At 42.8% G+C, this 25,827-nt stretch overlaps 1 protein-coding gene across 1 annotated transcript; it reads left to right on the top strand.

Annotated features, from left to right (window-relative positions):
* The first annotated feature begins 36 nt into the window (after nucleotides 1-36).
* On the top strand, nucleotides 37-13,470 carry ALKBH1 (alkB homolog 1, histone H2A dioxygenase). Its single transcript, XM_064658813.1, has 6 exons — nucleotides 37-165; nucleotides 2,915-3,023; nucleotides 7,368-7,530; nucleotides 11,031-11,121; nucleotides 12,211-12,404; nucleotides 12,935-13,470. The coding sequence occupies exons 1-6, from the start codon at nucleotides 37-39 to the stop codon at nucleotides 13,356-13,358; spliced, it is 1,110 nt and encodes a 369-aa protein (XP_064514883.1). The 3' UTR covers nucleotides 13,359-13,470.
* The last annotated feature ends 12,357 nt before the right edge of the window (nucleotides 13,471-25,827 follow it).

Raw genomic sequence — 25,827 nt, 5'->3', positions numbered from 1 at the left:
CGCCCCGGCAGCATCGCCCGCCTCGGCCGGCCCAAAATGGCGGCGGCGGCAGCATTGACCCGGGAGGGTGGCGAGGACGCGTTTCGCCGGCTCTTTCGCTTCTACCGGCAGCGCGACGTGTCCGACCTGCGCGGCGTGGTGGACTTCTCCGCGCCGGGGGGCCAGGTAACGCCGGGGGGCCAGGTAACGCCAGGTTGCTCCTGCCCGCGGCGAGGGGCTGCGAGTGCGTCCCGCCCTCTGCGCGGTGTCTCAGCGCGGGGCTGTGGCTGTGTCGCTGCTTCCCTTTGGGCTCGACGCCGAGTCCCTAGTGTTGCCCCATTTCTGGCTAGAGGACACTGCACTCCAGCGCTGAGCCTCTTACGGGTCCCTGTGTTGTTTAAAAACCGGTGGGTGACTCGAGAGAGGAAGCTGGGAAGGGCCCCAGAGCCGGGCTCGCCCAGGGCCCCCGCGGCCCGTGGGACTCCGCCCGAGGCCACAGGGGGCCGCCCAGCCGCCCCTGCCCAGCGCGACGCCTAGGCGCAGATTTACTACTTTTGCTTATGTTTAGTTCCGTAATGTTTAAGTAGCTCCCTGCACTGCAGTAGGCGGTTTCCAAAGCCTCTAATAGAACCACGTGTAACACGTTGAGAGAAGCAAAGGAATGCGTGAACAGAAGAAAAGCAAGTTTCGGAGCTGATACTGTTTCCTGGGCCTAATGGCCCTTTTCTTAGCCCTGAAACAACTGAGTGATCTGGGATCAGCTTCCCCCTGCTGTGCTATCTTTCAAGTTTCTTCTCCTTTCCCACTCCCCTGTAATAAACGCTTGGCTTAGTCATCAGGGCAAGTTCAGCTGATGTAGTGGGTTGGGGGCACGCAATCAGGAGCACAGCTGAAAGTAGCAGCCATCGTGGTTAGTAGTTTACCATGTCTTGAGTAACGGAGAAGTGATCCTCAAAACTAGTTTTCTGTTTTGTCATGAAAGGATGACAGATACGTGCTGAAGTATTGTTAACCAGAGATTTTTTACTTATGAGCCTGCATCAAAAAAGGAGTAGGGAATATAGTTAAAATGAAACTTGGCTGTCAATTTTTCATAGTTGCAATGCTCAGTCTTTTGTTTTTACTCTTCTATTAAAATATTTATTTTTCTTTATTTTTTATTTTTAGGCTATAACTTTGCTGTTATAAATGGAACACAAAGCCTGACCCGTATGACACTGCTAGAGGCATTAGCATTAACCAAGGAAGTTGTTATCATTTCAGCTTTTCTTGAGCTTGCAGGAATTCTGTATTTGATAAAGGATTACAGTATTATGGCTCTTTTGGGAAATTCAAAGTACTTGAAAGCATCCCAAGCATCTGTCCCCTCTCAATATCGTTCTTTTTGTGCCTGTTACCTTTTAAGATCAGGTGACAGCTTAATAGAGAAAACATCTTTCATTACTCTTTCCCCCAGCTTAAAAACATCTGGCTTTTCTCTTAAAGAGCTACAGGCCAGGCAAATTGGCCCAGATAATATTGCTTCTTTTCTCTCAGAAAACTGCTTCAAGCAATTGAGCTTTTCAGTGAAATGTGACATACCCCATCTGCCCTGTTACCAGGCTTATTTAACTGATTCAGCATGTATAATTCTTCAGTATAGAAACCGCCTGTTCTCCAAAAGCCCAGGCAACAGGTGGTGTGGAAGCAGAGTTTGAGCAGGCAGAGAGGTGGCAGAGTCTTAGAGGGAGAGCCTTACTGGGGATATTCTGTGGAGAGGACTGTGAACTAAACTCCTCAGGGGTGGCAGTCACAAAGCTGCTTTTGGCAGAGAGCTGAAAAAATGGCAAAACTGAGCACATTGCAAGAAGCTGCTGCCCAGCACCAGTTTAGATTTTTCTCAGAAATTCTATGTATGTAATTTAGTCCTGTTGCTCACAAGATGTTAAGCAGAGTTGTCAGCCTGCAGAGAGACTGGTTTACACATGCACCACTGCAGAGTCTGTGTGCAAAGACCCTAATTTCACATAATACTTTAAGTTGACATAGACAAGGTCTTGCTTCTCTCTGCCTGCTTATTCCTACTGTGCCTGGCCATCTCTTTCCCTTTATGAGCCTGTACTTTTCCACAGCTGCATGGAGAGCTGAACTGGGGAACTAAGATGGAACAAAACCTACCTGCCTCTACCCTGCCTTTATTAGGACAGTTCCCTGTTATAAGGGAAAAAAGGAGTGGAAACACAATAGATGAGTTTGGGGTTTTTTTCTGCAAATGTTGGCTTATTGCAGTTTAAATACCTGTGTTATTGCAACTTAAAAGAATGTGTCAAGAAAATATATTTTGCTAAGCCTTGGGCTGTTGACCGTGCTGTTGGGAACAGAAGTGGCAGTGTGGTATTCAGAATTGACAGGGTTTCTGCAGTCCTTCACATCAGACAGCTTTGGGTACATAATTGCTGTACTGCTTCTCCTTCTGTGAACTACAGAAGAGAATAGGCATGTACCCTATAGGATCATGAGCAACTTGTATTTGGGATGTTCTTTGAAAGTGTTAAGTGTTATGGGTATGTTGCTCTCTAATGAAGATTGATAATTACCAGAATGTTTTTTAATTATGAGGCTGTACTGTGGAAATGGATAAATAATGATGATTTTTTTCTCATTGTTACATAGTGTTTGGGGTTTTTTTTAATGAATGGAGGACACCTCTCTCCATCTCTAGTATTGTAAAAGTATTGTAAAAGTGTGTAGGTATCCTTTGATTCTTATGTTGAACTCTGTTACCAGAATGCCCTGTCCTGGTCATGGCTGTTCAGGCAGTAGTTCTGTGGTGCAGCTGGCATTTTCATGAGACTTAACTTTGGAATGTGGTAGCAGTCTTTCTTATAGGTGCTGGTTTTGGACAAGCTTTGTGTTTCTTACTTTTTTTTTAACCAGATTTGTTTTCTTTTGCCAGGTGTTCAGATCACAGCTCAGTATTTCTTCAGTCAGTGATCAAGATGCCTACAGAGCAGGATTACAGCCAGTTAGCCAGTGGAAAGCCTATGGGTTGAATGGGTATCCAGGTAGGTGCTTCTGATTTCAAGAAAAATTAAATACAAGCTTGTTGCTTTGGATTCATGCATCTTCTATCTTATCTAGCTAAAGGGTGGGATGCAGTGATATATATATGAAGGTGAGGAGGGCTGGTTGTTTCAAAGTGAGACCAAGCAGACCATAGCTCAGGAGAATGGATTCCTGTTGCCTTTGGCAGAGATTTTATTTCTGTAGAATCTGTTTTTTCTCAATGTATGTCATGCAAATTGGATAAGTGGCTGAAATACAGCAATTCCAGTGTTGAAGTGTAGGACACCAAGTACAGTAAATTATAAGAAACTCTTGGCCTATTCAGTGTACAGAGTAATTTCATTAGGCAGGTTGTTTCAGAAATTGAAATGTGTCTTAGGTTTGCAGTTCAGCTGGTAGAATCACAGAAAGAGGCTAGGTTGGAAGAGGCCTCTTGAGGTATAGGCCTACTTAAAGCAGGATGAAGTTGCAAGTTAGATCAGGACTCTCAGAGCTTTGTATGGATGAATTTTGGAAATCTCCAAGGACAGAGATTACACACCCTCTCTGGGCACCTGTACCAGTGTTTGGTCACTCCTGTGATTTTTTTATTTTAATGTTATGTCTAATAAAAAAATCCTCTTGCTGTAATTTTTGACTGTTGCCTCTCATAATCTTGCTGTGCACCTCTGAGAAGAATCTGGCTCCCCTCCTCCCTGTAGGTAGCGCTCACCAATACTGGAAAATGTGTCACCAGCCCTCACTGTGTGTGCTCCTGATTCACATGCAGTTGGTCCTCAAGGCCCCCTGGCCCTTTGGTTTGGAGCTCCTCTTGGGTTCTCAGGCCATACTGTTGCATGGGATTATTCTGCCCCAGGTGCAGGATTACCACTGTTGAACTTCCTGACATTCTCATTAGCCCATTCCTTTGGTTTGTCAAAGTCCCTTTCAGTGGCAGCCGTAGCCTCGAGCATATCCACCACTGCCCCAGTTTAGTGTTATCTGTAACTGAAATGAGGATGAACGTCCCATCATCCGGGTTGTTAATGTAGATGTAGTTATCAGTCTTGGCCCCAGGATCAAGGAATGCAGCTCATAACAGCCATTGGCTAGACTTTGAATTATCAAATCACTACTCTTTAAGCCTGGTGGTCCAGCCACTTTTTGCTCACCCTTTTAATTTGCTCATAAAATCCAGTTTGGCTCCAATGATGCTGCAGGAGGCTGAGTGGAAAGCTTTTCTAAAGCCAAGGTAAACAGCATCCCCTACTTCCCCCTTGTCTGGATATCTCAGTGTAACAGATAGTAAGGCTAGTTAGACAAAATTTGCCTTCCATACTGTCTGTTCCCAACCACCATGTGTCTGGAAATGGCTGCCTTAAAAGTTTGCTCCGTAATCTTACCGGGGTTTCGATAAAGCTGATGAGCTTGTAGTTCCCCAGATCCTCCTTATTTCAAGGATTTTTGTTTGATTAATTTTGTTTTTTCTCATGTTTTGTTTGGTACATTGGGACCTGGGTCAGTTTCTGTGTGGGTTGCTATGAAGCCAGCCTGCCATTTCTGAAACTGAGGCAGCCATGCTATCCATCTGGCATGTTTAATACACCAGGAATTGAATAACTTCAGGAGAAAGGCTTAAGCCTCTTGCCTCTACACACTTTTTGTTCCACTTACTTGTTGTATTATAGCTGCACTCACTTGATCTGCTTGTCATTTACTGTCTGTCTAAACACCTTTCCTAGTAATTACATAGGGGGTGTGGGGAATCACAAGTGTTCCACTTAGCTGCATTTTTCTTCTGCTTTGGGAAGGGAAACCTTTCACTAAAATGAAATGTAAATACATTGACAAATTCTCTGTCCTGTTAAGAATCAAGTCATGTATGGATTTGAAAAGAATAATATTTTATCCTTTTCCAGCTACCCTTTATCTGGACATCTTAAAGCACTACAAGATGTTTAACCAACTGCCCCAATAGCCCTCTAAATGAAGTGTGAATTTCTTGTTTGTCTGTGGGCAAATGGAAGGGAAGTCATTTGGTTTTGTTCCCACAGCAATGAAATATAAGACTAAAGAAGCTGGATGAACTTCCATTGTTTTGACCTGAGTTCTGTGAGATGTGGCCGATGCTGTCTTTGGGTCTTTATAACTGACGCACATTTGTTTTATGAGAGGTTTTTCTTGTTGGACTTCTGCGTGTGTTATCTTTCTTTTGACTGAGGCTGGAGGCCACTTTCTTTAGGTGCAAATTAATTCCTACTATGTAGCAAGATTTTGCTGCAGTAAGAGAATTGCATTTGCTTCCTCAAGGCTGTTTCCTTTAGTGTACAGATCCCCAAAGAATTCTTCTTTTGCCCTTCCCACTTACACCAACTCTTTCAAGGCCAAGAGGTTCAATTGTGTTGTCACAGGCTTGTCTGTGGTGTTCTTTAGTCACTTCAGAGAGATTGCTACAGAATATATTTCTTATTTCTTACTCTTCTCCCTCCTGTGTGTGGCAAGGCACTGATTTCTAGCACTATTAATCTTGAGTGTTTGCGGAGAATTTTATAGTAAAGCTCTGCAACTGCTAGAAATTCAGTTTCTGCCTTTCTTGACACAAGAAGCATAGCAGTAACCCGCTTTTTAGTTGTTAGTGCTTTTGTAAATCAAAACTAATCTGGTTTCTTAGGAGAAACCTAGGTCAATGAAAGGTTTGGAGAGACATGAGTGCCTTCTAAGCTTCTGATATAAAAGCCATAAAATCTGGATTCTTGTTCTCATCTCTGCTTGTAACTAACCCTTCAGGCTTCAGTTCCTTCATTAATACCTGGAGATAATACATGCATAGTAGAATGTAATTTCATTAATGTAGTAAAGTGCTTTGAGAACTCCACATCAAAAGCTGTAGACAGGAAGGGCAGTATTGTTATTCTGTTCTATGCAGAGGCCAACAGAAAGTAAATTTTATGCTTCTGGCAAAGAAACTTCTTGTAACCACATCTGTCAGAAGGCTGCCATAGCCTGAAAGTGCAGGGAATGGAGTGAAATGAACAACTGTATGTTATTAATACACTGAAGACTTTTTTTCTAACCAGTTACTTTAATCTTGAGTCTGTGAGAGATGCTGGCAGGAAGCTCTTTTTGTGTTTTTATTACCACTTTCATAAAGGCACAAGGCAAGTTTTTATCCTACTGAGACTGACTCCTAGCCTTGCTTCTTCCTTTTTCATCTATTTTTGTCTCTGTTTAACTTAATATACTGAGAAGTTCAAAAAGACACAGTAGGCCAAAACCTTAAAACCTCCTTTTTCTTTGTTCCTCCTATACTCCTATATCTCTTTGTATATGGATTTTGTGTTGGTGAGTCTTATGAATTGACAGCCTTTGAGAGAGTGCCTTGATTCTCAGAGTAGGTACAATACAGACTAATAGCATCTTCCTGTCAGACACTCATTCATCAATATGTTGACCCTGGACTGAAAAGAAACACCTCCAAGGTGCTGGGGAGAAAATTCCAGTGAAGAATCCTGTTAGCACTCCTGGTGATGGCAGATTTTATGTCAAGGACTCTTGTCTGTTAAGATATAGACCAAAACAATCTGTTACCCTGCTGCTAACCCACTTTCTTGGGCTGTTGAGGTGCCTGGCTAAATGAATGCACAAGATTAGCTACATGTTTACTTTGTTTTATTAATTAACAATGCCTGAAAAGTATTTGCAACAAGCAGTTTTGGATATAACTGGACTTTTATCCCTCTTTCTGAGTGTTACCATACTGAAATACGTATGGATACAACCAGACTTACCTGGAAATAAGCATGAAGCAAAGGAGAGGACCTTTTACATTAACAGAGACTTGCTCAGCCTGGGTACTGCTTTCTACAGTTCTTGGCACTGAAGCAGCAATAAGAAGACAGTATGAGTTCAGAGAGAGTGCTAAATCTAGTCTGAAGTCTAGAAAAACTAGAGCAGAATTACTTTAACTCTGCAAGGTTTAAGAGAAAAATCATGCTGAATCATTAAAAAAAAATAAAATTTACTCCAGAGCAAATGACTTTCCAATTTCTTACTCCTTTATTTGATGTAATCAGTATGCCTTATGCAGATATGTTCTTTATTGTCATTTTTTACTTGGACCAGTGTTGGCTGCCCTCTCTGCCTTCTACCTTGTGACCACCATTTGTTTTTACCGAAAAATTGCAGTAGGTTTTAATTTAACTATAATAGATTTCTTCAGCTTACATGCAGAGTCAGTAGTTGTTTGTCTAAGGTGTTTTTTCGCTACCTCCAACACATGTCCTTTGCTCTAGATTTGGAAAAAAACCCAGGAAAATGCCTAATCATACTTTCTGTCCATCCCCTCCTTTTTTCTTTGTGGTCAGGGTTTATTTTCATACCAAACCCTTTCCTTCCTGGCTGCCAGCGACACTGGGTGAAACAGTGTCTCAAGCTATACCCCCAGAAACCCAATGTCTGCAACCTGGACCTGCACATGGCTCCTGAGAAGACCATTGACCTGTGGGGACAGAGCAAGGAGCAACTAAGGTAAGTCCACAATCACCTTTGGTGGCCAAAACTCATAGAGCCAGGTCTCAGCTCCAAGAGGGTCTAAGAAAAATGAGCAGGGAAGAGAAGCTGAAAAAGATTGTGTATATGCTGGCAGTATACAGATGGTGTCAGGCATGCCAGGTAAAGATGGATATTTCATGGCTTCATTTGCATCCTTGTTAATTCTCTAATTTCATATTCAATGGGATTTTCTAGTAGCATGTTGTTTTACAGCCATGAGTGAAACATAAAATAGTGACCCTGGCTGATATCATGGTGCTTGGAAGCTTGCTAAGCTCAGCTGCAAGTGGGACCATGAAGTCCCTCTAGGCCTCAGTTTTCCTGAGGCAAAAGGGATCCTTTCCAAAACTCCCCACTCATACCAGCATTTCTTCCCAGTCAGTTCTTGGATGCAGTACACTGTATTTGAAAGGCTGTTATCTGCAGTTCTTTGAATTTCTCAAGTCAACCAGTTGCTGTGTTTTTATTTTCTAAAGTATTTCTTTTGGTTTGATTTTGTTTATGGTTTTCCTTAATTCAGTATGAGATTGAATTAAATGTATCAAATGTACCATTTTAATGGCAATGCTGTTCACTCTGAGAGATTCCTGTAGGTTCAGAATTCTGTGGCTGGTGCAGCTGTCTTTCCTCTACCTGATTTGGAATTTAATGGAGAGTTTGTCCCAGTGTTGAAGTCAAGTAGCAAGTTTTTGAAAAAAAGATAAAGTCTTTAAAGCCTGAACTTGAATAAAGTCACCTGTAAAGATACATACAAGATTGTGTACTGTAAACAGCATCTAACTTTTAGCTATTTGGGTATTTATCATTACTTTATTGATTTCACTGCTCATTTATCATTACTTTATTGATTTCACTGCTCATTTTCCCTAACAATTGTTTCATGTGATGGTGCAACCAAAGTTACCTACAATGCTCATCTTCCACCTCAGTTTTTTTAGCGAGATTGACATGCTGAGAGTTTTCTTTAAAAATACTCTTAATATCTACAAGACATGGAATGGCAAAAGCAAGATTTGGACATCTAACTATTTGCTCCTAGGAGAGAAGTTATGCCCTCACTTGTGTTTTCCAGGCTCAGTTAGAATTAGTTACAGAAATTCAGACGCCTTTTTTGTGTTCCATCAAGGATGAAAAATTGTTCTTTGAAAGGATTGTGCATTGTGCCCAATAGCTGAAAAAAGCAGGGTGTTGTTCCAGCTTGACAGGCCTCTCCCAGTAGCACCTCCTGCATGAAGAGAATGATCAGAACAGAGGTTAATTTGCAGCTGAATCCAGTTCAGTTGAAAACAGTGTTTAGAAGAGTGATGGCTGGCAGAAACACTGGCAGTTTTATTAAGCACTTGCCTGAGTCTTCAAGTGAGCAAACTGCTGTATTTGTGCTTATACCCAGGGGCAACAGATCAAAGTAGCCAACTTCTCTAGTATCTGGAGCGAGAGTCTTTCAGGGAGGGGAGAAACAGTCCTTAACTAAAAAGATGTCCATTTCCAAGATGAGTCACAACTTCAATGCTTTTTAAAGCCATCAGGAAGATGCATAAATGTGCTTGGATCATGGCTTATTTGCTCTTTTCAGGATGCAGGAATCACAAAATAGGAAGAGTCGATACGGTTCCTAGACATATATATACACCATGCTTGCCTCACAAAATGGAGCTTTAGTATTTTCTGTAGTGCTGGGGACAATTAAAAGCATAAAAGGGGGCAGAGAATCCCTACAAGGGATATATATATGTATGTATGTTCCTGTGTGTAAGGAAAAGGCTGGCAGAGTTTTACAGATGCTATCATTTACCAGTGAATAAAGAAACAAGGGAGCTTCGGATCAAAGACCCCATGCTGGTCAGTCCTGTTCTAACATAGTTATACCAGAATTTCTCTGTGCTTTCTTGTAGGAGCACCTACTGCTCAGATCTAGGAACTCAGTTGTTTCCAGATACATGACACTAAGACTTTTTCTTAGAAATTGCATGCAAAATACCAAGTTCTGGGAATAAGGACCTCCAGAGCATTTTGGTGTTTCCACTGTTGTGCAAACGCTCTAGCACTGTAGTGAAAGAAGGGCACTTTCAAAAGGCATTTGCTAAAAGTGTTCAATTATGAACATTATCTATTAATTGAAGATGTTCAGGAACAAGTTGTGAGCTCTCTTTTTTCTGAATGCTGTGTTACCTGCTTGTAGGCTCCAGAAATTGTTCCAAGCAGAATGTACGTGGCAGTTACTGTGTTGCTGTTAGCTATGACAAAGATGGAAACTGGAAAGACTACTTGCTTTCAATAATCAGTGAGACTAAAGGCAAAGAAACTGGCCTTTTACTCCTGTTCCTGGTTTATCTTAGGAGCTATCAGTATGGTATAGCTGAAGGGCAGAAACAAGCTGCATATCCAGGTAGAAAAACACATCAAATGCAGATGCTTGACTGAGACTTGACCATGGCAGCACAAATATGAAGTTTTGTAAAAGAGAGCATGTCATGCTGACTAAAGAGGCTATAAATGAGAGCCAGCTGTCTGGTGCTACTGTTTATTGGGATCTTCTGAGTATATTTTTTTTTTGTGGTTTGTTTTTTTTTGTTTTTTTTTTTTTTACTGTAACACGTGACTTGGCTTGAGAAAATAAGCTGAAATTACTGGAATGAGTGCACTAGAAGATATTTGTGTACCTTCCTTTTCCTATTTGTCACTAATTTACCTGCTTATACTCTATAACTTTTCAAGAACATTTCCATAGGCCATACTAAAAGTCCCTCCCTGAAGTCTTGTCCTGCCTTTGCTACCTTCAAGTAAGAATGGTAAATTGGTGTGTGGCATCAGAGCTTTAGGGTTGTCACTTAAGAACAGTTCTTTGTCCTGCATAGCTGATAGGGGACACCTGCAGTCTAGACTTCTTGATGTTACAAGTGTATGGTCATAGCTGGAGCAGTCTTGCTTCTTACTGAACATTGAGTCAGACCATCCTAAGGACTTCTTGTCAAAGTTCCAAGTAGTAGAACTAACTGTCCTTTGCAGTATTAGGCAGCATGCTATGCTTCACTGTGAGGCAAATCATTTTCCTTTCTTGTAATTTTCTATTAAGTGCCTAGAATATTTTTTCATTGCATTTGCAGCTTTCAGATCTTCAGATTCTGGTCTTTCAGTTTCAGGTGCTCAAATAGTACATGTTTAATTCTGACTTCTAAATCTGCACCAGTTCATTGTGTTGTCTCCATCTGATAACCTGTTAGGTACCATGTTGGAAACACCAGCTTTCAAACTCACAGCAGTTGGCAGCAGGCCCCATAGCTTGCACAGTTTGCATGAACTAAATTTTCAAGGTCTTCAGAGGAAAACAGTATGGGCACTGAAAATAAAAGTTGAGCATGCATTGGTTTTAATAGGCTGTCGTATGGATGAGTGAATCTCATTACTGTATGCTGCACTACCAGAAGAGCCCTCAGAAATTAACACATGTTCTCTTTCTTTCCATTTTGTCTTTGTAGAAGGAAAGGTTCCAGTAAACGGGAGCCCAGAAGCTTATTGGAGAAGCTGCGCTGGGTGACCCTTGGTTACCATTATAACTGGGATACTAAGGTATTGGAATTAAATTCTTCTCCATTTTTGTTAGCTGTAAGCACTCAAAATGGCAAACAGAGGAGGACATCATCAAATAAAACACGTATGATTCTACAAGACAGTCTTGAGGAAAGGCTGTAATAACAAACTATGCTTTTTAGAACATTTTAATCTGTATTAGTTCACTGTGAAGGATTTAACAGCACAAATCCATTGCTGCATTCTTTCCTTTGAGAGTTATTGTTATAGCATACACTCAGCTCTAGACCTTACCTCTTATGTCAGGGTAAGTGAGCATTTTTATCGTACCAAAAGGGATGATCACAAAAGCATTGTTAACTATTTAAGGTCAGAATGACTTCTGAGAAACTACTCCTCTTTGAAGGGATGAACAGGAGCAACAAGAGATGGCTGCTCCTGTGATTTTGAACTTAAATGATTCTGAACCAGTCTTTTTGAGGCTCCTGATGAAAATAAAATTGTTTTCATAAGACTGAGTTAGATGGAGGCTGAGAAAGACTGGCAGAGTGGATATGCATCTTATCAGTATATTGAAGGTAACCAAATCTGCTTGCAGCCTTTTATTTACCAGATCAACCTGTTTATTGGATGGCCTTAATAAAAGTATGGGTATTCTCTTCCAGTCTTCTCAGAATCACTCATGGGAGAGAGAAAAAGTAGTTTTGCAATCAACTCCTGTTTCTTATTCGCCAAAAAAGGGACAAAGATGCTTGTTTTGTAGCTCTCTTGATGAGCTACAGAACTGTCTTTCTGTTGGCAGATTTAGGTTGTGACTGAGAAGATCCAAAGGATGTTGGTACTAATCTTACTGACTTCAAGTTTAGCATCTAGATAAAATGATTAACTCCATGATTAATTGAATCTCTGGCAGTCTCAGCATAGGCCAAGAATTTAATGATAAGAGGTAAACTTGCTGTAGTTGTGCCTGTGTTGTAGTCATTTTCTAGGCAAACTTTATGTCCTTCTCTGTGACTTTCAGCCAGACTTTTGAGTTCTTGTTCAATGTTTGTTTCCAATTTTATTTGCTGCTCTGATGTGTTGGGTGTGGCTGTTTGTTTTTTTTTTCCCTTGCTCTCCTTCTTCCAGAAGTACTCAGCAAATCACCACACTCCTTTCCCCTCAGACCTTGCATTCCTGTCAGAACAAGTGGCTGCAGCCTGTGGTTTCAGGGGTTTCCAAGCCCAAGCAGGGATCTTGAACTACTATCATTTTGACTCTTCACTGGGAATTCATGTGGATGAGTCTGAACTAGACCATTCTCGGCCCCTTTTATCGTTCAGGTAAGTCAAGGAAAGCACTTGAGCGTTGTGGAAAGATTAGTGGCTATTTTCTAGAGTTGCATTTGGTTATAGGAAGCCAGTATGATGTACTTTGCTAATTAGGTATATAATCTTCACTCTCTGAAGATTTGAATAGCAGAAGACTGTAGTTCAAGGACTTAGGTTTTTCTTTGAGGACTGCTTGAATAGCATGGATGTAGCACCTGGAGTGGAAGAACTCTTTGCACAGAGCACTGTTCTGCTCTAAAGCAGCAGAGTGTCAATTGGTACTAACAGGCAAGGATGAAATAACTCAGCAGAGCTTCACACTGGCAGGACAACTGCTCACACAGTGCCTATCTTGAACCAGGCCTCTTAGTCTGTTTTTCATTTTCTAATTGTAAAGTTGTTACTAGGAGCCCATCTGGTTTTCATGATTGCATGGAGTTTTTATAAAGGGATTTAGCTACTGATATTTTCTTATTGTACAGATACTTGTTCTCTACCTGAATTTGTTTTCTCTTCTCTCTCCATCCTTATTCCATCTCTAGTTTTGGGCAATCCTCAATATTTTTGCTCGGGGGCCGTAAGCGGGAGGAGGCCCCGACGGCGATGTTCATGCACAGTGGAGATATCATGGTGATGTCTGGCTTGAGCCGCCTGCTGTACCACGCTGTCCCTCGCGTGCTCCCCAACCCTGAGGGGACAGCCGTGCCTTCCTGCCTCGACCAAGCACTTCCTTCAGACCTTCCTGTTGGCTCAGTCATTGAACACAGCTCCGATGAGGACTGGCAGGTGTGTGCCAAGTACCTGCAGTCTTCCCGCATTAATATGACTATTCGGCAGGTGTTGGCTGAGGGTCAGAAATTTCCAGAGGATTCTGACACAAATGGAAAGGGCCAAGCACCCTCTGAAGACAGTCACCACGAGGAGAACAGCAGAGGCAAGAGACATAAAGCAAATACAGTCAGCTGAGACCAGGAGATTGTGCTGGCATGGACGGGACAGGCAACCTCCATATGGAATTAGGACTAATGTAATATTGCAAGTCACTTGTCTGTATTGGGTTAATAAACTTGTGCAGAAATAGGTGGGGGGAGAAAAAGAATTTAAAATGAAAAGAAGGGTTAAGTTCAGGACTGAGACTCAGAAGATGAACTCTATTGCCATTTTGTTGCAGATGTTTACTCTGTTCCCTTTAAAATATCTGTATGGTTTAAGCATTTGGTTAAGCTTAGTTTAAGCTTTGTGAGTGATGCTCTTTAAGTATTTTGAAATCATTAGGCAGAAAGCGTCAGCAAAAGATACATATTTGCTATGTATTAAAGAATCTTGTTTGGCTTGTAAAGCTCAGCTGAAGTGCAGTAGCAAATATAAATGAGGATAGGCTGCTATGAGACTTACCTGCAGCATTTTGAAGAGAATTACCTCTACAGCAAAAATTGGTTCAGTGGTCAGAAACTGGCAGCTCCCTCAAACGACACCTGCTATAAGCTTGCTGTAGTCCTGTGCTCTCCTTTTTCCTCTTGCACCCTCTCAGCTGCAGCAGAATCTGCTTTTATGAGTGGTACTGGACATTTTTTCGTGTCTCAGATTTTAGAGAGAAACAACTGGGGGCAATATCTACTTAGAATATCTAGTAGCTCCCAGCTGGGTCTCCTCCCAACAGAAAGTATGTGACTGAGCCCAACATCTCTATTCTTTCAAAACTGCCCCCCCCTTGAGTGCCTGTGGATTATGGTTCCCAGTCCCAAGCTAGCATCTTTAAGGAACAGAATGACTTGCAAATAGAAGCAATGAAGTTGTAAATTAAGTACCTAAAAAATTAATCAGTGACTATCTCTGTCACCTGAAGATAAATATATTGAAACAAAGAAAAGCACCAGCTTTTGTGCCAGTTCTTTTTAAGACTCAGACTTTCCTATCTGCTTTTTAATGCAATTTTAATTGCTGGAGTGGAATGCACTATCCCTGGGGTATTTTGTTGCACTTTCCCAATGAATAAACTTAGTTAGTTTTTAAATTAAAGATCTCTTATCAGTTTTGGGCTATTTTCTTCCTTTTTCTCCCTGTTAGTTATTTCAGCGTATTGTTAATGCTGCTGCATCCCTTGTGTAGTTCCCTCCAGGCTTCTTTTGGATCTACTGCCTCTGCCATCTGCCAGCTCTGGCGGAGGAGCCCTGTGTATGTCTGCAGGGCTTCTCTGCTTATGGGCAGCTCAGGGTTTGTTGGGCAGTTGCAGAGAGGTGTTGCCTGCAGTATCAAAGTCCAATTTAGTACATATGTGGCAGTTCTTTCCTCATGGGTAAAGTGTCTGGTCTTCCTATTTCATAGCAGGTGAATGTGTGTTCGTGTGCTATTAATTCCTTATAAAATACTGCAAAGAGCTCCAGTAATTTAAAGTCTAAAATAATCAGATGTGGGTTTCAGTATCTTATTCTATGTTAGATGTGTGTCCTTTCTGTATTGGTGTATTTACAGCTCAGCCCTAGGACAGTGAATGTATTATGCAGAGAGGTTTACAACATGACCAGAAAGGAAAGCTGACTGAGTCAGGCTCAGAAAACAGTGAAGTTCTCTTAGTGGCACCTGAAGGTGGGGAAGGGTAGAGGAATATCTGTTTTCCTGACAGTGAGAAGACAGACTGTGTGTTCTTCACTCTTGAGCAGGGAGCAAGAGTCATCCAACTCATCTCTGAAGATGAGAGAAGGCAGAGTCATGGAACCAGGTGCTGGTGAATTGGAGCTGGTTTCTTCACGTCACAGGCTGAGGTCTTAAGTCCATGGTTCTCATTCCTTATGTCTTCTGTTCCCTACAAATATGTAACATACGACAAGCAATCATTTATTCCAGGGTTCAGTTGTTCCTGTGACTTGAGGACAAGAAACCATACTGTTTATCCTCTGCAGTTTAAAATTGTAGTAAATGCTGGAAACTACTAATGGCATTTGTTTGTGAGAAGTATCCAGTCCATTGAAGCCTTATGTTTAGATGTGACTGAGTCGAGAATTTGCTGAGTTACTGACTTGCAGTCAAGCTTGTTACCTAATGCCAGTGTGAGAGAGACAGCTCTGATCTCATTCTGTATCAGACACCTAGAAAAAGAAAAGTCCGTGACCCAGAAATGGGCATGCGGGAAATGACCCAGAAAATAAAAAAGGCATCCATGTACAAAGAGAAACAATAATAAGAAGAAAGAATTTCCTGAACTGCCAGCCCAGCAGGATCATTGATTCTGTGACTACAGCAGAGTGGAGTACAAATGAGCAAACCACAGGACTTCTGTGGGCTCTGTAAACTGTGCTTCCAGAATTTCAAAGAGGTAGTAGCGGTCCTGGAAAGAAGGCAGGTAGTAGGGCTGCATCCAGTGATATACTCAGGAACCACTGACCTACTCCACACAGCTTTCAGACTCTGACATTGCACCATATTTGCTTAGGTTTGTGATGACATAACAGGATTTTTTCATAGCACTGATCAAATTTTTTTATCTATAGGTACTACAAATAATTGCTTGTGTTCCTATAGGTGCATGCTGAGATAATCTCTGTAGTTTTTAATTCCTCTGAGGGAAGGGAAGGAAAGAAGAGGACATTGGACCAATTCTGCAAGAAAATTTATGTAATAAGTGGATTAGAGGAAGATAATCATGTGTTTATTTCGAAGCCACCTGGAATTGAAGCACATTGTTTATCACATGTACACATCACATTCTTTGTATGATCTATAGCTAAGGCTGGGTGTCCAACAGAGTTTAAACAATTACTGCTTTTTTATTATAACCAAGAATAAGGGAAAATAAAATCTCCAGTTAAATCAGAATCAGAGGACACGGGAAGCAGACAAGGAAACTGCTGGTACAAACTTAAAATTTTCAGACCTCTTCAGAGTACTGTGCTAGACAAGTTCAGTGTTACAAACTGGACTGCTGGCTAGTGCTTGAGACAGACCTACTCTGCATGCCCACCAGGCAGTAACTTATGGGCAAGGCAATCCCTAAAGCTGTGCCTGCTGCTGGAATGATTCTGATCTTACCTATTTTTCCCTTCTTTGAGAGCTTGTTGACCTTTTTTCCTCACTGTTCCTCAGCAGATATTTCTACAGTTAGTAGTAAGGTGCACCTAAGCCCCTCTATTTATGCTGTGTGCTCCTCTGCTGAGCTAGTAGGCAGTGAGCAGTGAGTGGCTCAGGAAAGAAGCTGGTAGGTAGGGACTACCCAGACAGTGGCACAGTATTGCACTGCCATGGCTACAGATCCAGGCTGAAGCTGGCTAGTATCTTATGTAGTGCAGACAAGAGCTCAGATCTGTTTTCATCTGTTTATATAAGTTATTCTCATTCTCTGCATCACACCTGAAACAGGATAGATTTAGCACAGAAAAGAGACTTGTCAGTGACAAGACTGTCTTCCACTTAATTAGAATGCAAAATTAATTGAGCTATAATTCAGTGTGCTCTAAGCATACTTTAGTTCTGATGAAATTGTAAAATTTGCCTGAGTCTGAACACATTACCTCAAAAAGTTAACAGAAACACATTAACAATCCAGAAAAATAAGTTGCTGGAGGCTTCAAAAGACCCATATAAAAAGGGCCTTTTTTTTTTTTTTATAATCTCTATGCAAGAAGAGACCTAGAGAAAACCAGTGACTGTCATCCAGTCTGCTGCTGTCTCTGTAAATCCTACTAACCAAAGTTGGTTGAAAATAATGTGTATTATAATTCTATAGATCTGGTACAAGAGGTACAAGATGTGACTGACGCAAGTTTAGCACAGTACAAAATAAGTTCCACTATTTATATTCAGCAAATAATAATCACAAATACCTTAATAAACCCATTTTTTTTCTATACAAGGAATCAACAATGACTATGTTCATGTGTCCTCTGGTAAAGTTTAGGTGACATAAAAGTTGCCACCGTGTAAGTGACAGCTTTGCTCATACAAGCTGTTTCCTTGCATCATCATCTGGTATCTGTTGTCAAAGGACCACAGAAATAGTGGCTGAGGGGACCTCTGGAGGTGTCTAGTCCAACCTACCACTAGGAATAGTGCTGTTGCCCACAGGAGACTTAGAAACCTTCCATGATGGAGACTCTACCATTTCTTTCAGTAATTTGCACCCAGTGCTGCCATACTCACCTTACTAAGAAATTTTGCCTTATGTCCTGGCTGAGTTACCCAAAATACAACTTGTATCCATTCCCTCTGCATTTTTCTGACCATCTGTTGCTGCCAAGAGTTTGCTTCCACTGTCTTTGTAACTCTCCTAGAAATAATTGAAGTCTACAGTTAGAGCCATCCCCGTTTAGTCTCTTCTGAGCCTCATGGAAGGACCCTGGGACCCACAATATTTCCCCATAGATAACCCTGGGCCCCTGACTTTCCTCACTCAGCCCTTTTCAGAACCTTTTCTGATTTCAGGTGCTGCACTGCTCTTCTCTGCTAGTGCTGAGACATCTGTTACAACCAAGATGCCAACAACAAATTGACCATCCTACTGAGTATCCTAGTTCCTAAATCTGCTAGATACTAGATCTACTGGATCCTATGCTGTGGGATTTTTTTAGTGTTTCCTAAATTAAATATTTTTTCCTCCCATCTACATACAATAAAAGAAAAATAGTAGTTTTGTGAGGTGCAGAATGAATGTACTATGGTTCCCTGTGGATTTATGTTCCTGAAAAATTCAGGTCTCACTGAAACTTTTCTTCCAGCTGAGTATTTAAAAGTAATTTTTTTCCATGTGATCTCCCCAGAGTTTAATACATGCACAGTGCACCCTTTTCCTGAATCAGGATACTTATAGGGTCCCTCTCCTCTAACAGGCTGCCTACTACCTGCTATTAAATTAGCTGTGAAATCTATCAAATCTAATTGAAATAGACCAACAGGTTTCAAAGTTACTGGGCAGGAATGTGAGGACACACTGAGCTTAACACATGCACAAACCATGAGAACATATGCCTTATTCCTTTAGGAGGTCAGTCTCAAAAGGCTACTTCCTTGCTCTTAATGCAAGTTTGTCTGGACTTTTATAGCAGGTCCTGCTCTGAAGGGTTCTGCTCTTGAGGTCCCAGTGAAGAGAGGAAAAATCTGGAATATCTGGTTTTAGTCCAGCAGGCATGATCCCCATCTGGTTCCTGCTATTTTATGACCCCTCTTAGTCTATGCACAGAGACTGAACTTAATCAGCTAAATGCTTATCTCTCCAAGGCAGCAAATAAGTCTCTGGAGTACAGCAAGGAGCCAGACCTGGTTTTTATTGGAAGGTAGGGCTTGTATTCAGATAAGCATTATGGGAGGTAACACTTCCACTACATCACGGATGAAGGAGGGAGGGGATAAAGTCTGAAAAAGCTTGTAGTAGCTTTCCCTCTCTGCAGAATAGAGACGTTTATTCCCCTGCACAGCAAAAGCTTTAGGCTTGTGCAGACAATTCCCATCTTGTTTTTTCCCAAGTCAGTAGGGACTATTCTGTCTCTGACCTTTTCCTATGGGGCTGCTGAATGTCCTCTTCCACAAAATCTCCATGTGTAGTGGGCTCTCCCCTGAGCTTCTCTGTGTGGGCCTCACCTTTTTGTGCCTGTAATCACACATCTTAGCACTGAGGTTGTGCCCTCCTTCACCATCACACAATGCTTTTTTCCCTAACTCAAGTGCTCAGTGCTGCTGCCACCTGCCCACAACACAGCTTTCCTAATCTGTTTCATGATCTCAAAGCTCTTCCAAAAGGTAGGTCAGCACCAATACCCTCCCCCAGGAAGGTGAGAAGCAAGGCCAATTTATACCAAAATGTGGGGAAACTGAAATAGAGGTATGGGAGGTGGCATTCACACTTACGTGTAGAAGTGGTGCTTAGGGACATGTCCACCACAGCCAAGGCTTAGGGTTAGGTGTTAGGTTTATGCTTGGACTCGATAATCTTAGAGGTATTTTCCAACCTAAATGATTCTATGAATCTATGAGGCACAATGAACCACTCTCCAAATATTCTTATTGAACTATGTATAGAGAAAAAAAAGTGAGTCAGCCTAGAAGACATACAGCCTCTTTCTTCTCTGATGTTGGGAAATCAGTACTTTACAATAACTTTTAGCTTCCTTCTAAGTGAATTTAAAACTCATTCTGTATTTACTGAGGAAAGCCAGAAGAATCAATAAAGGCCTTGGCTTTCTAGAGGTGATCATCTCACCAATCATTCCTTCTCTCTTCTGTGCTAAGAGCTTAGATAAGAAGGTTTTGTTTTTGTTTTCTTTCTCCTTAACAGATAGGTTTCTTAATTAGGATGGGGGAAAATGACTGCAATTTTGCTGTGGCAAATTAAAACCAAATTGAGGTAGCAAAGAGCAGGGTCTGGCGAGGAGGGGGTGTGATCAGAGACAGATATTGATTTTTAAATGATGGAGGAGCCAAGGGAGAGCACACAGACTAGAAAGGAGACTCATCTTTCAAAGCACTGTTCTTGCTTAAAACAATCAGTCCAGGCAGAGGTGTTGCTGAAGCTTTGGAGTTAGCTTTGTTTCCAGACAGAATTTAAATTTTGGAAAGACTCACTGGTTCATAATGGGATGGCTTCTTAGACAAATTTTGAGATTGTGGAATTAAGAATCATGGAATGGAGCTGAAAAAAGTAAACCTGAGTGGAGCATCAAGACATTTTTAGCAGAAGTGGTAACAAAAAAATGTTTGGAAGTAGTTTCTTCCAAGGACAAAGAAAAAGTGTCAATCACTGCTCACAGCCTAGGCACACAGAGAAATAGGAACAAACATACACTGAATACGGAACAAGCACCAAAATCTAACACACTCTCACTACCAGGTGTGGAGTAGCATGTCCCATAATTTCTAGAACAGACAGAACTGATTTGGCATTGTCTTACCTTGTTCCAGTGGCTGAGATAGCTTAGGTACCGCTTTCTGCCACTGCAGTCAGCACACTTTCATTTTCACTGGCCTTTTCCCCCTTGGCTTTTCAGACTGCATTCCTCTAAGATTAGAGTCAGATGTTAGCCTGACCTTTTGTCAAATATAACCAGCACCTGGAAAGACTGTCAGAGAACTGCACCAATCTTGTGATGACTGGTTTTGAGTTTGTCAGCTTGCTCTCATTGCTATGATGAAACCTGACTTTGCAGAAGTGCTGATTGTCAGGTGTCTATGACAGGTCAGGAAGATTTTAGTCACACTACTGCAAATAATCTGCAGCCATTCTAAACCCTGATGAATGCTGCACACAAGTAAGCCTCAGGTCCTTTTAAAGCAAGGCTTTTGTTCCACTTTGTAGACCTGTCTTCTGCACAATGACATTGCTCCATCAAATCCTCATGACAATGCTGGTGACAAACTGGCAGCTCTTTTGCTCCTGACATAGTGTGTGCTTTAGCATATCTTCTAGGAGGATCTGCTCTGTGATCTTCCCAGGCACAAAGGTGAGGCTCACTGGTCTGTAGTCCCCAGACCTGACCTGTCAATTATGAGTGTAGGGATACGATCATCTCCAAACCCTTCCTGACCCAACACTGTAATTATCCAGGAGAGATTTGAGTTTGGCAGGCTGTTTTGATGGTTCAGCATTTACCTGATCTGAAAGTGGAACCAGTCTGCAGACATCTCCTGGCTTGCACAGGAGTCTGAAGCACAAAAGCAAGTCTTATATAGTCTTATTACTACCACTGTCAAATTCACTAGTGCTTTGTCCCTTCTAGGTCAAAATGATAAGGAAACAACTAGAGGAAAGAAGGATCCCCGATGAGCAAGCATAAAGAAGTAAAGATATGGCATGTTCTTTCTGATCCCTGTGGCCTACTCAACCCTCTCTGTAGCTGCAAGCATCGCTGCACACTGTTCAGGAACAGCAGAGGGACTCAATGCTGAAGGCTGCAATCCCCGGCTTCACAGACATTTAACACTTCCTTTCTCTGAATTTCACACAAGAAATGCTGGTTTTTTCATGTGACACAGAACCTACTGAGAAACCATGGGTCCCATCTGGAGAGTGACTGTACAGGTACTCTGTGTTTGATTCTGTGAATATTATTTTCTGCAGCAGCAAAGTAGAAGAGAGAGAAACATTAGTCACATACATGCTTAATTAAGATCTAATATCCAAGGTCAGTGCTCAGCCCAGAATAGACAGAAGAAGCCTCCTGTGAAATATTTTTGTGATGAGAAGTTCATAGTACACAGCCTGATCTATTACTGGGTTTCACTATGAAAAATTTAACTATCTCCTGGAAAATGCTCAAATCTATTTTGCATCATTTCCTTGCTTTTTCATTTAAAAATATCTTTCCAGTGAGACCTCCTGACCATGCAAATTAGCAAGTCCATGCTGTGTGGAGAGATTGCTTCACCTCCACTGAAGTGCAGCTATTTGTTCTTTTGCTAGCCCTCTGCAAGATGACAATACTTGTTTGTCAGTGTCTAGAATGCTTTTCTGTGATTTAAACAAAAAAATCCTTCAAGAAAAAAGATGAGTACACAAGGAAAGATGTTGCAATGGGCACACTGGTGAGGAGAAACACTGGACCTTTGCCTTGAGCTGTGTTCTGCATGTCTACAATGTTCCAGTGCAGCAGAAGTGACATGATGACCTACCTGCTGGTCTACAGCACCTCTCTGGACCTTCAGCCTACAGGACCAGCATGACCATCTATTTGGTTTGTTCTTTCTGGCTTTCGTTTATGAGTCTGTACAGGATGCATCAGTGTTCCTCCCCAAACCAAGCATTTCTAAACATTTTTAGGCCTTAAAGCCTTTCCTCCTCCCAGTTTTCCCCACAGATCACAAAGCAACCATCTCCCCAAACCTGTAACTGAGAACACAGGAGAGATACAATTGATATGGCTTCACAGACCACTGAGCACTACAGAGTTGATGAAAGAACAGAACAAGGTCACTGAAGATGAAAGACAGAGGTCTCTGAGGAACACACCTTAGCTTCTGTGGAACCTGAGAGATGCAGCTGTACTTTCTCTGCCAGAAGGGCATGGGCATGACCAGAAGAAGCACAGGGCATGACCTGATACTGAGTAAGAACAGAGAACATATTCCATGTGGGCTCTAACAGCAAGTGTGAATACACCAGGTGCAAGAAGACTTTATGTTCTGGTGCACATTTGCCTTCTGTCTGTCCTTGGAGTCTTGCAGTATGTACTGCTGGTGAGTTCTAAGCTCACCAGCTCTAGGGTTGGGATTGTTCACAGTAATGCTCCCTAGAACACCTCTCTTGCAGCAGGTGCAAGGTCCTCCAACACACAGCCCTCTGCACACACACAGTTCGTACCTAAGGACTGGCAACTGGCCCAGACTTTGCTGCTCCTGAGCACACTAAGTGGACATATAGTGCAAGAACCGTACTGTGTCATAATAATTCAAACCACAGCCCTTCTGTCTTTGCACTGCAGCAGCCACCAGTGTAGTAGGTACCCAGATGGCAGCCCCCTTCTACTGAAAGATGGAGTGTGCAGAAACCACTCTATATCCCACCGGATACCACTCTCCCAGCCTGGAGACAGGGCAGCATGGTCCTCACCCATTCTTGAAAGAGAGAGAAGGAGTTTGGGGCTATTAGAGCAACACACAGACATTATTGCCTTGAAGCCTGGCATCTGTCAGGGAGAGGAGCGTGGTCGCCATGGCAATTCTTCGCCTCATTGAACTGCAAAGTAACCTCCTGTGGTTATATGCAGCCATTCCTGTACAGCAACCCCTTCCCATGGCCCCCACACACAGAGCACATTCCCTGCTGGGCAACACCATTGCCCATAGATGATGCCCAACATGTATGTGCCGAGCAATACACATTCCTTCAGCTCTCTCCCACTAATATCACCTATGCCTCTAGATAACCAGCCAGGCTTACAGTCCCTGCTGCTACAACTATAGTTCCCTCTGCTGCACAGGCATAAGATGCTTTGGGAGCACGAGATCAACACATGCTCAGCCAGCCACCAAAAGACGCATCCACCCTGTCTCCCCAGCCTTGCCACCACACCTGCCTACAGCTCTTGTACAGTTTATTCTTAGATGCATTTTGTTTTCATACTGTGGCATGAATAAGGAATAAATTCAGCTCTGTGTCACTCATTTTCCTCTGTTTCTGCCTCTGAGGAAAAAAATATCTTTGAGAAGCCTGGGTGCCTCTCTGCAGAGCCAACTCATGGGAAGCTGGTGGTCAGGTCATTTGGTGCACCTGACTGGACCCTGCTGCTCACATTTCTTGGCAGGAAACTATAGGAAATCAATGTCAATTCAGTTTCTCCTCAAAGTACCCTGTGGGTCCCTGCAGGAGTGCTCAGTCCCTCGGTGATAGCAGGGAAACAGAGCCCAGAACAGTAGTGATTGATTTTGTAGCATAGCAGGAGCATGGTTGATAGAAGGCATGAGCAGAGTCCCTCACTCCTCTGCTACACAACAGCTAAGTATCATCCCATATCAAAAGATGAAGCTCAGCTCCCACTTATACCACCAGAAACAATCTAAGGACCTCTCCCAGTCTACCACTGTCACTACAGGTTCCCTCTGCATTTCCAAAAGGTGCTGGTATGATTAGAGCTTGGGTAGTTACTAGGGTGGGCACAGATCTGCCCTCAGCCACGTGGCAAGTTGAAACTCCTCAGCCATTCAAAAATGACAGTTCCAGCTAACAGGACCCATGGAAGCCAGCAGGCATAGACTTGGTGAAGCCTCAAGTTCCCATACTGCATGGTGCAAGTGCCCTTTTCTACCTTGTGCTGTGGTGAGTTTTAACAAGCAAGGCCCACTTGTTACTGCTATATAGCTTGCATGCTCTATGCATGTGGCCTACAAAATGCTATTAGAAGTGCTTCAGGCAAAATGTCTCCTTTAGAGATCTAGCAGGGATGCCTGTCCATATCCTCTTGGATCCATGTTCCTCTTTGTAAACCTTTCAAGCCCACCCTGTTGACTTCAGCTCTTTCTCTCGAGGTCCCCTACCCCTCCTAAAAGCACATCAGGGTTGCACATCTCATTATCTCCAGAAAGTGACAATTTGCTTTCCCACTCTTGCTTCCCTCTCACCCCATCCCCATCACCACTACCTGTACACCTGGCTGTGGCTGAGCTCAGCTGCCTCCAGAGGGACTACTCCTGCTTTTAGTCCCGAGAAGAGGTGGGACCCAGGCAGAGTCCATGCTGCTTGCAGAGCCCACAGCCAACACAGCTGGGGTTGCTCCAGCCCAGCGAAAGCACCTAATGCCTGAGCACACACTTCCCTCTTATGGCCATGCCCGATACAGCAACCATTCAGGCCTGCAGCATCTTTGCTTGGAGATGATTTTCCTGTGAATACTGACATTTCCCATAGTTGCCTCTTACACTTGTGGGACACAGACATCTCTCCCCTGCACTCGGGGCTTACACACAGAGCCAGCTTTGCTGCCCTGTTTGGCTGATGCTGATCGACACACACACTGTGAGCCATGTGAGTGGAAAAGACAATGTGAGCACTCAGTCCTTCCTGCAGCGTCACATCGTCTCTCTGATGGAAGCCCAAGTATCCAACTCTGGTCCTAGGGCAGATTTCCCCTCTGGTAGGGCACAGCCTATAACAACTTTCCTCTCCTTAAGTTAAGCATGGCTTTTACTTACTTTGGTTTTGAAGGGAAAGTTTTTAACCACCTCGTTATTGGTAGTTAAGGGCTCTGTTCAATATCTCCCCCTCCCCATTGCACTGTATGGCAAAGCCTTTCTCTTTTCTATCCAAGTAATAAAATCCTTGCCAAAAGGAGAGGCAGCAGTCTTTTGTTTCCTGTACTGACCTTTTTCTCTGGACTGAGCTTCAAGTAGCTGGTTCTTTCTGTGCTCCCATCACCCCTAATGCCAGATTTTGTAAATCATAAGCAGTTTGCTGCACAGATGGGATAGTTTTCTTTTACGTCTAATCTATGGCCACCCTCCTCCAGTCACCAAGTCAGTTCAGTTCACCAACCTGAAGGGAAAATAGTCAATTTTCCATGGGATAATTTCCTGCTACCTCCCATGGCCCCAGCCCGGCCAAAAACCCCCCAGAAGAACCCACTATCCACCCTGACCTTATCCTCCCCCCACCATGTTACCACAGATCCTCCCTTGCACTGCTCACCTGTGACACTCTAACAGGACTGCCCTGCCTGCCCTCCCACCAGTCTGAGGACCCCCATGGCCCACCCGAGCCCTGGGTGGGTGCGGGGGCCAGAACGGTTTGGTTTTGGCTCTCCTGCAGCTACTGCTCAGGTTTGGTTTGTTTTGGAATTATTTATTGCATCCTGAAAGGGTGGTCAGGACAAGGGGATGTTCCTGGGTATTTCCCTGGGATTGAGTATAGATGGGTGGCAGAAAAGTAGGGAGTGAAAGGCTTGCCCTAACTGTTTTAGTGGGAAAGAAGCCTGTGTACCCTATGAGGTTGTGAGCTATACTGGCGATGGTACATGCCATCGGC

This window comes from Pseudopipra pipra, chromosome 6 (assembly GCF_036250125.1).
Source record: "Pseudopipra pipra isolate bDixPip1 chromosome 6, bDixPip1.hap1, whole genome shotgun sequence".
Lineage (NCBI taxonomy): Eukaryota > Metazoa > Chordata > Aves > Passeriformes > Pipridae > Pseudopipra > Pseudopipra pipra.
This window is presented reverse-complemented; position numbering and strand designations above follow the sequence as displayed.

What these genes read in the sequence shown, in the direction of transcription:
- ALKBH1 (XM_064658813.1), top strand. Translation starts at nt 37, where the DNA reads ATGGCGGCGGCGGCAGCATTGACCCGGGAGGGTGGCGAGGACGCGTTT. An exon ending in TCTCCGCGCCGGGGGGCCAG is followed by an intron (nt 166 to 2,914) that starts GTAACGCCGGGG and finishes TTCTTTTGCCAG; the next exon opens with GTGTTCAGATCACAGCTCAG. An exon ending in TGGGTTGAATGGGTATCCAG is followed by an intron (nt 3,024 to 7,367) that starts GTAGGTGCTTCT and finishes CTTTGTGGTCAG; the next exon opens with GGTTTATTTTCATACCAAAC.